Raw genomic sequence first — 13,784 nt, 5'->3', positions numbered from 1 at the left:
AAGGCACCTGACGAGGAGATTGCCAAACCCTCCTTCAAGCCGGTCTCCCTCGCCCCTCTGGCTTCTGGGGGAGGGAGGCTCGGTGCGCAAACTTGACCCTGGTCTAATTATATCGTTTGGCTGGGGCGGCGGAGCCGGTTGGCACTCGTCCCGTCTGTCTGGTTGATTAATATAACTGGGGATCAGGACATGTGAAGTCACAATGCCATATTTAACAAGGTTATTACAGGTCCAGACTTCTTTCCTAAGGTGGCATTTGCTCTGTTGAAAATACGGCAGAAAGTAACACATCAGACATCATTGTTCCAGAACCGCCATCTCCTTTCATCTTTCCTTCCTTTAATCCCTTGGATTAAGTGACGCACTTAATTTTTGGCTGCGTACACAGACAAATCCAAGGTAATCAAAGAAAAATTGTTAGAAAACACCATCTGCACACTTTGAACTTAAACTTTATGTCATTTTGCCTAAGGCACAAAGTGAACTGTTTTTTTAAAGTCCACAGCATAGTGTCTTTGGTACTTATGATTTTCTTTCCATTATGTTAAATGCAGGTATAAAAATTGCTAAGTCTTCAAAAACCTCCATGATAGGAGTTTGTATATGGTTATGTACGCCCCGCTCAGGTGAAGGCAGGCAGGTCCCATTCCCCCGAGAGGTCTCTCTCTCCTGCTCCTCGCCCGCCAGCACTCACTCCCAGCCACGGACCTCCCAGTCCGTAGAGCTGCCTCCGTCTCTGCTCTCGATGAGAAGGTGTTTAAAACGGCACTACCGCCTGGTGCCCAGGGGACCCTAACAGAAGCATTCCCGCTTCCTGCTAGTGGGGTGTAAATTGCTACCACTTTTCAGGAAAGTGATGGACAAAACTTACCAAGGTTCTTTAAAATCTTTTTGACCCGGTAAGTTCACTTTTAGGGATGTACCCTAAGGGATATATATATATATATATATAGAAAAAAATACATAAACAATTAAGGGAATGATTCTATAATGATGAAAACTGAAAGCAATTTAAATGCTGAACAACACGAGGGCGGTTAACTAAACTCCAATAATGGGCTACTCTGAAACCATTAAGATATTTCAGAATAATTTCTAACTGTGAAAAATGCTTACTTTTGAATGTTCAGTAAGAAAGTAGGTTAAAAATTATATGAATGGCCTGACTCTACAACATTTAACATCACTCAGTTTATATTGATCAACATACAGTGCATAACAATATACATGGTGTTCCTAGACACACATTATAAACTAAATGTACCAATAGTAATGACGATTATTTCTGGGTGGTAAGATTACTTTTGTTTACTTCTGTATACTGTTCTCTACTTTCAAAATGTCATAATGAGCGAGGAAACCGTGGAAGTTATTTTTTCAGTCACATCTGCAGACGAACAGAATGCCCGATAGCCCACACGGGAACGCCCAGTAACTCGCACGACGTGAGCTTGGAGGAGTGAGACCAACCTTACGAGAGCCGGCCCACACTTATCGCCCTGCTCAGAGAAGGGGACTTGGAAAAAATCTGTTCCTAATCAAGCCTCTGTCACAGGCACGCAGGGTAAAGCCAGGACAGGCCGTTCCTGGCCAGCCAGAAAGCGCCCCTTTGTCTTCTACTTGACGAGTTACAGCACTCCGAGTCAGGGCCCTGGTCACATTTCAGCATTTGGGAATTTTTTTTTTCTACTCATTAATAGATTGGAATTTTCTGTTCACACAGACATTCAGTTCGTTTGACTCATCTGAAAATCAGACCGGTCCCTGGAGAAAACCTACCTAGTCAGGGCCTAGTGTTTAATTTTAGTGCTTTCAGTAAAAGCTGATGGTGATGGCTTTTGAGTTCTCAAATATGAAAATGATGTCCATTTTTAGATCAGACGAGAATTGTTCTTTCTGGCCTGTTGTTTGTAATGATCCTGTCATGTCTGGTGAGGAGCGCGAATGAGAGTCCCTCCCCCCCTCCAAAGGGAAGTTCCCAGAGGAGCGTCAGCCGCTGACTGCGAGGCCACCTTTTGGGTTGTCATCAGAGGGTCCCAGGCACGGGTCCCACATCGGGGTTTCGGGAGGGGCAGGGGAGGCTCTGGGCTTCCCCGGAATGAAGACAGGAACAGTCCCCGGGACCCCGTGAGCAAACAGCCTTCCAGAAAGGCCCACGGGACGCCAGCCACTCGCTGGGTGTGCTGCTGTGCTCTCAGACACATTAGCTCAGGGAATCTCATTAATGTGATTGTGACGAGACTGGGCCTTGGCAGGCCAATCGCTCTGGAAGTCTTATGATACGTGTTTATTCAGAAAGTTCTAAAAATGGGTCTCTTTACTGTTTGCTAGGTAATTTATACTAGATGTCACCAGGAGCTATTAATGTCACCCGTCTTTGGGTCACATCAACTGGGAAAGAGAAGTAGCTGGCTGCCAGGCTGGTTAGATGGGTGCCGATGATTTATGAGTGTGTTCCTCAACGGTAGACACACGGTACATAACAGACCTTCAAAGGATCTCTTAAACTGAGTAGACCAAAATTGGCCTTTGCTTCAACGGCCCTCAAAAAATTCTTTTTCCAAACCTTCAGGCCCATTGCTTTTAGGTTCTATCTGACTCAGATACTGAAATGTCACTAGAAATTCCTTTGCCAGGTAGGGTATCTGTGACCCCAATTTACACCCACACGCTTCATTTGTTCTTCCATTACTAATGTGTGCTGCGCTTTAATGGGAGCCACTCATTCTATTCTCGGCACATTACTGTATTTAAACCTCCATTTCATCTCCTTCACAAGGAAAACTATTAGTCACGCTCTGATCTTCGTAAAAATGTAGGCTTAAGTTTCAAACAAAAAACCAGTATTATATATTGTATGTCCTGAATTACTAAAGGGAGCTCTTAAAGTGATATGAGTGAAATTCAGCCTCATTCCTAGAACAGAAAAGAGAAAGACGAAGGGTAGAGCAGCATTTACACAGAGAATCGAACGGTTGTCCACCCAGAATGGAACCGTGCCTTGTTGACCCAGTGAGGAGAGTGTTCTGGGGCTGGAGAATGAAGAAGAAAGTTTCCAAAAGACAGGACAAACTTGGTCTTCAAGTGTCTTGAGTATTCAAGAAAATCTGTTTCAGGGCTTGAAATCTGTTTCTTAGGTTATGGTTTTTGAGCGCTAGTGTGCTAGCTGCTGGGTTGTCTTCCATGGTTTAGAATCCAAATGAAAAGATATGAGCATGTTTTAAACACAAATACAGATGTATCTACTGGTCACCAGCTGATGCAGGTGGCCGTGTCCAGCCGTCCCCAGTGCTGACTCACACTGGGCTCTCCTCCCCGCCTTCTCCCGACTGGGTCCTCCTCTCTGCGTCCCCAGGGCCCCCTCTCCCTTCAGGCCTCCAGCACTTCCTACCTCGGCTTTGCAATAGTCTTGAGGAAAGCATGAAGAAAGGGAATACGTAAAATGGAGTCCCTTTAACCGAGCTGCTGAAATTATGAACGTTAAGAAAGTTGTGGCACTAGGAAAGACTCCATTCCTGGTCTCACTAGCCTGGGAACTTAAACTTTTCTGAACTTCCCAGTCCTGCGTTAATGCCTGGATATACATCCAGACCTCAGATAACTTAACACTCTAATTACCCCCTGAAGGACTCCCATATCCAGGCCACCCAATTACGCCCTGAAGTACTCACAAATACATCCACCTGACATCCATTATCCAGACCACTGGATGTGACCAGACCTCCCGGTACCCACCTTCCGGGCCACCTGGTATCCATCATCGGACCATCTGACGTGTGACTGATAACCATCCTGGACCAATCCTATGGGGGGGGGGGGCTAAGACTGCAGGGCTGATACTTCTCAATGGTGTCGTGCTTCTTACTATAAGAGCTCTTGACTTTTGTTTCTTTTTTGGAACACTATTTGGGTTTCTGCCTAAATCAGTGTTTCCGGAATAACTATTCTTTATGCAAATAAATGCTTGCTGCCTTTCACTTGGCCTTTTATTTTCAGGTTCATAGTCTCTTCACTGGTCTCCCCAACTCCAGTCAGATCCACGCAAGCCACGTTCCACATGGCGCCAGTGTGCTGGGCAAATCGCACAAGCTGAGCCCCTCAGAGGGCCCCCAGCCCCTGGCTACAAGCCGGGCCCCTCGGCTGGGCGTCCGGGTCCTGCACGGCCTGGGCCAGCCTCCCCTCCCCCATCGTCCTGACACATGTGTTAGGAGCTAACAATCCCTGCTTACTGCTAGTTTTCTCCGCTTGGAATATTCTCCCTAGCGCCAACTGACTGGAAAACTCTTTTGGTATGGCTTTATGAAAAACAATGAGGTAATTTGAATACCTAACCTTAGAAAAAAGGAAATACCCCAAAATGAAGGTCTAGACACACAGCTGTTGACCGCAGCCTTACTCATCATGGCAAAAAAGGTGTGTGTGGGAGCAACTTAAATGCCCCAAAATAGTCAAATGAATTCTGGTATATGGGATACTATAATAATTAAAAATGATGCTGACAAAGTCTTAAAGACATAGAAATGTTTATTCTAGAAAGGACTCAGAAGATATGCAGATAATCCAAAACGATGCCATACAAGCGAAGGAAGAAAGAAGAACAGGAATAATGCTGTAGAGCAGAGTCAGAGAGGAGGCCACAGAAACACCTTTCAGCTGTGTGTGAGCCACCAATCCGGCCCTCGGCTCTCCACTAGCGAGCACAGAGCCAGTTCTGACGGTATCAGCATTTGGCCTCCACGTTACGAAAACGTCCCCTCGTGGGGAGAGAGGCAGCCGTTCCACACGCAAGCTGCTGTGGCGAGGCGCCCCAGAGAAGAGCATGAACAACTAAGAAGACGCACATGGCAGGTTGGCTGAGGGTGATTTATACTGCAGTCCTGGATGAAAGCCATGGCTGCTGCCCCGGCCAACTCGATTCCCGTGTCAGGAGCCAACGGGTCATAACGCACGTCTTCAGTGTTCCGTGCATCTACCTTGTTGCAGAACTTGGATTTAGGGAAGTAGAGTGACTGAAGTGCATTTCAATGACTCTTCCCCCAAGTAGTTTTTTTGGTCATACTTCTGATCCACTTGATGAATTTAAAGTTGTACTTGCTGAAAAGTACCTGGAGTCGAGCTAATCTAGCCATGTAATTAAAAATAGACTCAATCAGAATGAATAATTAGGGGCAGGAGTAGAGGCAGGGAGCGCAGTGAGAAAGCTTCTGCAGGAAAGCAGGAGAGTGCTGGAGGTCGTAATGACACAGTGGCAGTAGTAGGAGCAGTAATAGTTCTAATAATAACAGTAATGTCACATTATATTGCAGTTATAGCGATAAGAATAACAGCATAAACGTTATCATGACTTGTCAGGCTTTGAACTGAATATGTAAAAACCAATTTTTCGTTACGTAAATTTGATTCTTGAATCAAAATGTAAGTTCCTTTATTGGCATTTTCTTTTGTTAATAAAAGTCAAGCCAAAATTAAAAATGCAGCACACACAAAGCCGGCACCGTCTCCGAGATCCTACAAGTTTTGGTGGCACTGCCCTACTCTGTGCTTGTTACTAAGAAGAGCAAGGGAAATGGCATCTGCCTTTGACTCCCTACTCATTCATATTCTGGCTACCAGTCCCCTCACGATCATTTTAAAACATTTGAAGAGTTTATTCATTTAATTAAACTAGAACTGGTACAAGCAAGACACAATTCTGCGTATCATTTCATAGGTCTCTTGTTAAAGAAGACTCGTACGCGCAGCTGGGATGGATGCACCTGCACGACTTCTCTGGAGTCGTCACCATGACTACGCACAGGAGGGGAAATCAGGTACCAGTTCCTCCTAACGTGCACCAGGGTCTCCAAAAGAAACGAGCAAGAGAATGATTTTTGCAAGTATGGTGGTACAAGAGCATCCATTCCCGAGTGACATGGACAGACGCCCTACCCGTCAGCAACAGGGCACAGAGGCACCCAGCGTGTCAGGGGTGAGCAGGCCACAGGAAAGAGCACCAGAGAAGAAAGACAACAACCTGGAGCCATTTTTGAAACAGTTTTGACTCCAAGGAGATGCAAAGAATGCTGTGGATGAGTCAGCCTGGAAATAATGGGAAAGACAGTCTATGAAGTTCATCGGAGCAACGACTCCATAATACCCCAGAGGAAATTATCTAGCAAAATGCAAATGCCAGTGCATTTGTTTGATAACATCCATTAGTGCAAACTGTCTGGCAGATAAGAGCAAGAGGCATAAAATATCTTGATTTTAAAGTCAGCATGGAAAAAAATGTATGAGCGCTTCAAAGAGTGAGTATGTGTGGCGAGTCTAAGATCAAACAGTCATTAGGTATAACCTGTGTTTGGGAATGCGCAATGCATTTTGCTATTCAAAGGAATATCTACCATAAGAAAGTAAAAGCAGATGGACAGTTAGGGGCTTGAAGCAAAAAGAATCAAGGAATGAGCTGAGAACCAAATACTGATGCAAAAAGAAGAGCTTGGGGCCAAACTGAACTGGCCCTGAAGTTTTTGTGCATGTGTGTGCAATAAACATTAAAATGCTATTTTGTCTTGCTTAGTATTTCCAAAACATTTTACTGTGAAAGGAGATCTGGCCTCATACATCATGACCATCTAAATACTGCTAAAGCCATGCAATTTGTCATAATTAAAAATTACCATCAGCCAGATGTTACCCAGCAGGCCATGGCGAAGGGGACTGAGATACCCCTGTGGCTGGGATGTTATGCAGCCTCCAGCAACCGGATGCCGTAACATGGGGCTCTAAATGAACAAGCTCTTTTATCCTGCATGAATTACAGAGCCAAAGGAATGCTGTAGCTAGTTTTGAAAACATTTTCTCAATTACAGTTAGAAAGTTATTTGGAGTTTCAGGGAAAAGTTGCTATTTAAATTTACTTTGCTTTGGATTTTTTTTTTTTAAAGTAGGAGCAGCCTCACAGGGCTCTGAACAATCTCCAAGAAATAAAATAAAAGAAAGCACTTTCCCTGCTTTTAACTATCAGGCTTTGGGCATCCCTGAGTGGGACCTGCAGAGATGGATGAGGCTACGCGGAGAGGCTTTCTGTGGTTCGCCTCCTGCCTGTCTGTGCCGGTGTTTCTGGAGTCGCCCAGTGAACACTGAGCATGATGTCTAGAGTGAGAATGTATGTGTCATACCCACGTTTGAAGGAAACTACCAAGTCTTTTTGCGTCCAGTTTACGATGTGATCTCAGGGGTAGTTAGCCATCTATGAGCCAAGGGAAGGAACCCCACCGGCAGGCCTTGGCTGGGCCGCCCCAGTGCACTGTCTCCCCGCCTGGTTTCCTAACGATCACGTTGCCTGAAAGCATTTCAAGTGCGATCCATTCCCCTTGAGAGTTTCTGCGTTTATTTCCTGGGGTTTTTGTCACTGTTTTTTTGTTTTGGGATTATTAAACTGATCCTTCTAGTGGCATACTTTCTTTCATATTTCTAATAAATAGTTGTTATCAATGCACTATTTTATGAATAAATGGATTGTTTTATATCTCTGTGTGTTTCCTACTTTTGCATTTTCCTACCTTATTTATTTAAGTACTTTAAGACAATTTTTAAAGCCAATCTTTTTTTGAGTGAGGGCCATTTCTTCAAAGCAGAATTTAATTTTTATTTTTAAAACACTTGCACAAACGCAAAAACTCTAAAAAAGGTTTTTGATTACAGGAGGAGAGCTTTTAAGGCAACTTGGAAATAATTTAATGAAGTGATTTAAATTTATTTAACGTTAACTGGACGAAAAGAATTCTGACACAGTGAGAGTAAATTTCCATAGGGAGAGGGGATGGGAATTCCGTGAGAATCACCGAGGGAGTTTTCCCGCCTCTGCACGCTGGGCCTCTCTCCGGTAGAATCTAGACATTTGGGTGGGGGGGCTATCCCATTCTGTTCCTGCTAGTAAAAACAAGCAAACAAACAAAAGACAAAAACTAGGGAAATGGAATCTGCCTCTGGACTTCCTACTCATTCCTGGCTGTATTCTGGCCCCTGATCCCTTCCTGATCATTCGGAAAACATTTTATAGATTTTCTTCCCTTAGTTAAAACGGCACTGTAAAATCGAGAATTGATCCTGAACACCCCAGATCTGTGGCAAGGACAGCCGGTACTGGGAGCCGCGCTGTTCAACCGTACCGCGAGGTTCTGGTTCGCGGTAGTGTGCTTCCTCTGGTGCAAAGGGGATCAGAAAAGCACTTCAAGGAGAAAGGTTATGCACAAAGAACGAGTTTCCAGCTGCTCGATCCTGACCCACGGACACGTTTGGGCGGGTGGGCCTGGCAGGTGGGCCTGGCAGGTCTGAGCCGGAGGCCGGCAGTGACACCGGCCCCGGCCAAGAGCAGGCGGCCCTAGTGACTCACCGGCAAGGCAAGACCCGGACCACGTCGCTGGGCTTGTAGCCTTCGATACAAACGGCACAGTTGTCGAAGTCGGGCTCTGTCTCCTGCAACAGAGAAAACGCACGTGAGCCCACTTTCGTGGCTTCAGCTCCTGCGGAAGCGCCCAGGTAACACGCTGCAGGACAGCAGGCCTCAGAGCCAGGCAGGCCTCCGCAGCCTGGGGGGGCGGGGTTCTTCAGCAATACTTGGCTGAATATTGGCTTAACGTCCATTCCTTCTAACCTCCCCTTTTTTGTTTCTGGGTTCCCCTGCAAGTGCTTTTAGGAGGAGATAATGTTTTATGTGCCACTGCTAATAATGCTATTCATTATAATTAGAGGTGGCATATCAAAAACCCGAAGATGAGAAATACTATTTAGGGAGAAATATCAGAACAATATTTTATCTACCCATTCCTTGGGAGTCTAGAGCATACAACTCTAAAATAGTGCTTCTAACTCTTTTTCCAAGTATATAAATCCCCCTTAGTGCCCCATAAAATATTACTTATATAATAGTCCTTATTCTTGTATTATTATATGTTTCAGGGGAAGACGTAATGAAAAATACTTTAAATTCAGTAGTCATTTTTAAATGAATGTTAGCATATTAATACACCCAATAGCATTTTCAGATAGGAGAAAACCAGCAGCACACAAGTGGGGAGACAAACCAGCCACCCGGACTAGAGGCAGCCCCAGGAACACGTGTGAGCCTAGAATCACTCCCAAGCCTTCAGGAGCCCACATGCACTGCCCTACACTTTCTCCTGGGGCGAAGAGAGACCATCAGAGGCCGTAGGTGTGGACAGCACTGCTTTGCTGACCGTCCTCAAGATGTGCTTGTGCTCTTGGCTTTCTGTCATCATTGTACAGCGAGGGAGCCTGCTGCGAAGACCGTGGGGTTCTAGACGCCACCCTTCACAGGCTCTGAGTACGCTCCCCGCATGTACTGCAGATGTAAGTGGAGGGGACCACTCAGCACCTAACGTGGGCTTCCCTGCAAAGGCTCATGGGGAAACTTTTTCAAGTCCTAACACAGGCACAGTCATTAGAAAAAAAAACACACAACACAAAACTGTGTGGGTCACTGAATAAGGTAATTAGCTACCGCTTCAAAATTGAGTATTATTTGCTTCTTTCCATTGGCTACTAGAAAGCCCCAACCTGAACTCAGTTATATATTTAAGGCAATGCATTTGTATACTAATTTCATCCCAACTTTATGTGTTTTTCCCACACTTTCTGTTTCATTTCTCATATTTTCTATCCAAACTACTTTGTTGTATGCATTTTATAACGTGCTTTAAATTATATTTAATAAAGATGGGTATATTTAATAAAGGTGCTCAGTGGAGACCTATCAGCACCCTTCTCTCTGCTTTCCCACCCTCCTCTCTCTGCCGCCCTGCTGGCCAGTGGAGTCCGGAGCTCCTTTGGGCAGCTCCTCACCCCAGAGAAAAGAGGCCGTTACCTTGTCACCCTTCTTGATGGTCCGGACCTGGAGCTTGCTGATCGCTTTCTTTGCTGCGTCTCCCAGTCGGCGCTGAAACATCAAAAGCTGCTTGTTAATAATAAAGGCCTGTGATTCTTGACTTGGTTTCTGATGACATTTGACCAACCGGGGCAGCTGTCCCTGCAATCACACACGAGTGGCCTGCCTGTCCGTGAAGAGGTCTGGAAGAGGCGGACTGGTGATATGGGTGCAAAGGGGGCCCAGGAACTGAGGGCTGTTAGGGAGAAGCTCCTCGTGGCCAGTGTCAAGCAAGGGGCACATGGAAAGATCCTGCCTGACAGTGACTTTTGGTGCAGGTACAGCTATGCAGATGAGCAAAAAATAAATAAATGCATTTAGTAATTTGCCACTCTAGCCATTTAATTTGTGACACAGAGACAGTCAATCTGGAGTAGTTAGAATAAACTTCCTCTCCTCTTTTTTCACAACCAGGGTTTATTGTTGGTGCATTCCTTTTAATTTGGAATTTTAAGACATTTCCGTTGCTTATGTAGACCCAAATTAGGTTTATATTTAGTCTGTACTATCCAATTACATCACATTCATACATGCTAATTTTGCCTCCTTTGTATACATTTAAATATGAATATGGGCACAGGGAAATAAATACACATGTTTAGTTTAATGAATGATTATAAAGCAAACCCTAGGTAACCACTACAACCCACATCAAGAAATACTGCATCGTGCACTATTTTTTAAAAATAAAGTTACTGTCTAATGAGTGCTGTGATAACGCAATAAGGAAGAGTGAGAGACAAAGAGGGTGGGGAAAGAATTGCTTTAATCTGTCAAGGAAAAAAATGGTTTGCTTTTGTGCTTGTGAGCGTTTTACATGTTATATCACCTTCCTGGGTACATGTACTGTGTGTTATAGGCGTGCATTTGCAGCACTAAAGCATATTTGAAGAACGGAGATACATGGGACAAACATTTAAACAGAATAAGCATTTGCTTTCACTAATTGTGTTCCTCTTGGAAATAACACCAAGCTTCTTTCTTGTTTTTAAAATAGTGAGCACACACTAGTGAATAGTTAATTTATCCCAGGTACCTTGCTAAAGCTGTACATGCAGTAGAACCTTTATCTTTACAATAACCCTATGAGAAAAATGTTATTTCATAGAATAAATTGAGACTTATAGAGTTTATGTAAATTGTTTTAATATTATAGTGTCAGTGAAAGGTCAGTTAGAATCTGAATAAAATTAAGTCTGACTTCAAAGCCAAAGCTCAGCCTACCATTTTTGTTACTCACCATCCATCCAGTAGAGCAAGCATCCAGTCAGCTAAACAACCAACTTCTGCCGAGACAGCCAACTAACCAATCAGCCAGCCAATTAGCTCACATTTGGCCAACCAGCCAGTCAACCAATCAGCTAACCAGCTAGCAATTCATTCAGCCAACCAACCAACCAATCAGGTAGCAAGCCATCCAGCCAACCAACTAATCAGCTAGCCAACCAACCAACATCTGGCCAGCCAGCTAACCAGTCAATCAGCCATTCAGCCAACCCACTAACCAACCTGCTGGCCAACCAATCAAAATCACTTAAGTACCTATCATGAGGCACTTCCCTTTACACACAGTAGTTATAGTAAATAAGTAGAAAAGGAGATATTCTCCTTGTTACTTTACTTTCCTCTTTGATATTTCATTTTTTAGCTTTTAAAAACATCACTGGCATTTTTAACAGGAGTGTAAGTTTTGTCTTTCCTAAAAGGACACTTGAGATAGAAGCAGAAGTCCATGAGTAGCTAGCAAACTAAGGTGGCAAGAAAAATAGGGGCGATCTATAATAAGAAATACCAATGGGGGACACAGAGGGAGAAGGAGAAAAAAGAACTGAGGTGAAACTAAATGGGGTGCAACTGGGTTTCCTCTCTTCCTCCTCTAGTTATTGACTAATCATCCTTTTGTCGCAACCCAGGCTGTTTCGGGGGGAGCCCTGCCTAGACGTCTTCCAGGAGAGAAGATTCCTCCAGCCTAAGCCCTCACAGCACTCTGTCCCTCTGCTTCATGGCACTGGGACCATGTCTGCTATTTTGAAGATCAGTCCCAGCTGCTTTTCTCTCATGTCAGCTCCCTGAGGACAGGGCTGCCTGCGTGTGTGCTTCCCACTGATATGAACGACGTCGCCTTCAGTAGCTGACAACGGGTCATTCAACACACACTTCAGATCACTTACTTTGTCCCAGGTTGGACTCTAGGTTTTGAAAAAAATGGCAGTGAAAATGCACACGCAAATTCCTGCTCTCTGTAGTTTACTATCTAGTGGAAAGTCCATTAATGGTTGGTGAATGAATAAAATCTTAAACCCAGAGATTTTTTTTTTTTTAGCATGGAAAACAACCTGAGAAATTTAGCCAGTTCATGAGAAAATACATGGACAAACCAGAAGTAATACATGGGGTTAGGGAAAGCAAAGCTGTGGTCCTGACTTTGGCAAAACCAGCCTGTCTCAGCCAAGAGCTGCTTTTCATTGAAGAAGCAGGAGCAAGGATTGTAAAGCATGGAAAAGGGGCCACTAGGTACAGGGAATAAATGCAGCAAACCTGAAGAATACTGTGTTTATAACAAGAGATCTGGACCTGAAGTAAACAAGTATTGATTGTTTTAATTTTAAGTTATGAGCCCAGATATTTCTGTAGTGTAATTGCATTTAATTGGTATTATATAATATCTGGCCCCAATTCAATCACTTGAATTGGTTTTTATTTTCAAAAGCTAAGCAGAGCAATTAGGTAGCAAAAATTATTTTCTAACAATGGTCATATGTTATACTCCAAGAAAGGCCAACTTTTTAAAAGGAAGTGAACTGGAAATAATATTTTCAAAATTTAACTTATTTAAAATAATTATTTTAGCAAATGAAATATGCCCTTCTTTAAAGACAATGGCGAGGGGGGAGGATTAAATGTGGGAGGTGGTGGTGAGCAGGGCAGGGGCGAGTAATGGGGAAAAATAGGGACAACTGTAATTGAACAACAAGAAAAAAATTTAAAAAAATGAAATATGCCCTTCTTAAATATGAATGTGTAAGGTCAATTCAAAGACTGCTTTCTACCTTGTCCATGTATTTAACTTTACTTTTGGCTATATATGAATAAAAACGGGCTATTTAAAGTTTTTTAAATTTTTTAATTTATTTGAGAGAGAGAGAGAAGATGGGGTGGGTAGAGAGAGAGAGAGAGAGAGAGAGAGAGAGAGAGAGCATGCGTGAGCCCGACCGGGGATTGAACCTGGAACCTTGGCATATTGGAAAGATGTTCTAACCAACTGTGCTACCTGGCCAGGGCCAAAAGTAGGGTATTTAAAATATATATGTATCCCTTTCCCTCCTCCAGAAAAAACAAAAAAGCCTTTTCCATGGGCTTTTAAAGGAAAATGCAAGCCGCCTTTAAAAAAAGTGAAGATGGTGCGTCTCTTCAGGAAATGTGAGGGGATTGTGTCCGACAGCAGAGTTCACGGTTAGGGGATTAACGGTCAGGAATTGGTGACTCGCATTCCGGTGGCCGCGGGCTGGGAGGTTAAAGGAGTTCAGTGGGGGATAAACTCTTCTGGGAGGTGGGCTTCTCAAATGAGCTAACAGATGGAGAACTTAGAGTAAAAAAGAGAACGATCAAGTCCTCTCAACATCGAGTCCATCACGTCTTCCTCCCTGGAAGTCTTGAGAAATCAGGTGATTCACAAAGGAAGGGAGACGTGCTCTCCTTGGCCACTCTGAAAGAAATGTATAATGCTACTCCTCCCTCTTCTGTGCCACAACAGAAGGGCCTTGAGCGCATTTCAGATGGTGATGCATTTACACCTCTTTTCACGAGGAGCAGGGTAATGTTTTGTGAGTGGCTGATGGAGGATAAGACCGTCTGA

At 44.0% G+C, this 13,784-nt stretch overlaps 1 protein-coding gene across 1 annotated transcript in view; it reads right to left on the bottom strand.

Annotated features, from left to right (window-relative positions):
- RNF150 (ring finger protein 150) overlaps positions 1 to 13,784 on the bottom strand; it is a 165,515-nt gene that overhangs the window by 42,955 nt on the left and 108,776 nt on the right. The window contains exons 3-4 of the mRNA XM_045830975.1: positions 9,869 to 9,940; positions 8,378 to 8,460 (exon numbers count right to left, since the gene is read on the bottom strand). Of these exons, the coding sequence (XP_045686931.1) occupies positions 8,378 to 8,460; positions 9,869 to 9,940 (155 nt within the window). The remainder of the gene's footprint in view (positions 1 to 8,377; positions 8,461 to 9,868; positions 9,941 to 13,784) is intronic.

This window comes from Phyllostomus hastatus, unplaced genomic scaffold (genome assembly GCF_019186645.2).
Source record: "Phyllostomus hastatus isolate PE091 unplaced genomic scaffold, TTU_PhHast_1.1 phas_contig_159, whole genome shotgun sequence".
NCBI lineage: Eukaryota > Metazoa > Chordata > Mammalia > Chiroptera > Phyllostomidae > Phyllostomus > Phyllostomus hastatus.
Note: the sequence above shows the minus strand (reverse complement) of the source record. Positions and strands in the feature narration are given on the sequence as shown.